This window comes from Sprattus sprattus (assembly GCF_963457725.1).
Source record: "Sprattus sprattus genome assembly, chromosome: 3".
NCBI classification, from domain to species: domain Eukaryota; kingdom Metazoa; phylum Chordata; class Actinopteri; order Clupeiformes; family Clupeidae; genus Sprattus; species Sprattus sprattus.
The window spans coordinates 40,962,419-40,964,918 of record NC_137922.1 but is presented as its reverse complement, the minus strand read 5'-3'; the positions used below and the strand labels follow the sequence as shown (position 1 = coordinate 40,964,918).

Here is a 2,500-nt window from a genome sequence, read left to right as displayed (position 1 = left end):
ATTAGCGCTCTTTGCCAATCATGGGTTTGTCAGTTGGTACAATAGGAGAAATGTGCAACAGGAGCAAAATTGTGGTAAGACTTATTTATTATTTAGGCTTCTGGCTGGTTTCCATGTTATCTCTTATGGGAACTAAAATCGGAACTGAAATTAGCGCTCTATGTCAATCATGGGTTTGTCATTTAGTACAATATGAGAAATGTGCAACAGGAGCAACAGTATTTGTTATTTTGTCTCCATGGTAATCTCTTATGGGAACTCCTCTCGTGCCTCGGTGTCACTCGTATGAGAGTGAGGAGAGGCTGAAAATGGCACGCAGCACTTACATGGCTAACTCACATGTTCTTCACAGTTCACCGCCAGCAGCGCTCGTGAGGCCAGAGAGTGGGTGGACCAAATCAACTTTGTTCTCAAAGGTGAGAGACTAAAATCAGCTAAGCCACCTGTGGAACTCACAGCATTCCAATCTACGCGAGGAAGAAAAAACATTTGACTTGATGTACTCTTCATACTATTCAACTGTTCAACTATTAATTTCACTGACACATACGTCCAAATAGACTCACTATGAATACAAAGAGCGTTTGGCATTAAGTGATTAGCGGGAAATGAAAGATCTCTTAATAGGTACTGTATGCAAAACCATGGCATCATAAATGCAGATCATTAAACAGCCATGTGTGACAGTTGTAAAAACTGATGCATACTCTGATTATAAAGGCAGAAGAAGTGACAAATATGGTGTCAGATATGCCCCATATCAGTTGGAATATAATAGGCATCATATGCGTTCGTCTGCATAGCAACAGTTCACCTCAGGTGAAAGGTGGAAGGATCAGAGGTGAAAAATATCCTTTTATGCCGGCTGTGTTGATCTTGGGCGATGAGACGTTGTCTTGTTTCCCTGCCCGGCCAATCAGATGCGCAACAGACCTCCTCATTCCTCGCGCTATGCCCCTCCGTCGTGCCACATGTTGTCTCGAGGCCTCCCCTTCCCCGCCGCTCGCTGCTCCTTTACGGGAAATTGATTGGGACGATCCCGGGGCCATTTGTCACGCGCATCGATCCGGCCCGGGCTGCCGGGGTGTCAGGGAGGATACGATAACCTGTGTTACAGGAGGCCCGGTCGCTCGCAATCTCGAGCCCACTCCATCTGAAAGAGTGAGACAGAGGGAGCGAGAGAGCGAGGGAGGGAGAGAAAGAGAGGGAGAGAGAGAGAAGAGAAGAGAGAGATTCTCTATAATAGGCTCAACCCAACTGATTTGCGGGAAGTAACAGACACGTCCTCATTCTTCTCCCATCCCCCATGGCCCTTGTTGTCCTGATGGTACTTTTTAGTGCCACAAGACGCTGCATGGAATGTTGTTCAGAAAATCATCTCAATCTGTTGGAATAATGTCACCCTTTTGTTTACTGCATGAGTCTCATTCAATAATGTCCCTTTGTTATTGTTAATTAAACACTGCTGTCACTCTGTCTCCCACAGCTGTAATACCAGGAACCCTTCCTTGTTTCTTACCCAGTGTCTGGAAGCTTAAACATACAAATTATTTAATTTTGTCACACGAAAAATGTTTTGAGTGACTACCTAAAGATTAACTTCATGTTTGGGTAATAAGACAAAGAGCTTATACGGTAACTAACCGTTTTGGCCGTGTCATGACTCAAATGTTTAACTCAGAGCTGTAATCTTAATGAGTTTTTGTCTCGTGTCTGCCTGTCCATTAGATCTTGCCTCAACCTTTATCCCCTTTGATGATGATGAGGAAGAGGAGGAGGAAGAAGAGGAGGAGACTTACGACGACATTGAGAGAAACACCCCTCCACCTCGCATCACGCCTGTCTCCACCCCCACCGCATCTCACGGCCTGCCCCCCCCAAACGCCATCATCCCCCACAGGGCACCAGAGGTCTGGAAGGGCCGGCTAGGGCCCCAGGAGGATGGCATGGTGCAGGAAGAGGAAGAGGAAGAGGAGGAGGAGGATATTTACGAAGTGTTGCCAGGTAGCCACTGGTTTTATGCTACATGCCCACATGAGAAACAGCACTACCAGTTCATAAATTAAGCTGAACCACAGTGAAAAGCCACTGTGGTTCAGCCTCATTTTTAAGTCAGATCTCTAGAAGCCCATCGATTGCCATGTGTGTGCTATCCATCATAGCATCTATAATCATGATGCTATTGCATAGACACCTAATATACTACTAAACGTGTGCACAAACTTTGACATCTGCTTGCCATTCCTACCAAATGCATCACATTGCCTTAAGCTGTGGACAGATGAAAGTGAAACTACATTCTTGTGAAATCCTCTTAGCGACATCAAAAGCAGTTCTGGCCCATGGATGTGTATCTGGACATGCCAATGACAGCATGAGATGAGGTATTACATAAACCACACAGGCTTTTTTGGAGTGTGCCTAAGATGTCTGGTCAGGTTAGCCAGGTGCACGGCCGAGGGCTTGACTCCCACTGTCACAGCACCTCAGCTAGCCTGCC

At 46.1% G+C, this 2,500-nt stretch overlaps 1 protein-coding gene across 1 annotated transcript in view; it reads left to right on the top strand.

Moving 5' to 3' along the window:
* The window catches only part of skap1 (src kinase associated phosphoprotein 1), a gene marked incomplete at both ends in the record, with an annotated part of 39,113 nt that overhangs the window by 23,448 nt on the left and 13,165 nt on the right, over positions 1–2,500 (top strand). The window contains 2 exons of the mRNA XM_080835936.1: positions 353–416; positions 1,729–2,004. Of these exons, the coding sequence (XP_080692062.1) occupies positions 353–416; positions 1,729–2,004 (340 nt within the window). The remainder of the gene's footprint in view (positions 1–352; positions 417–1,728; positions 2,005–2,500) is intronic.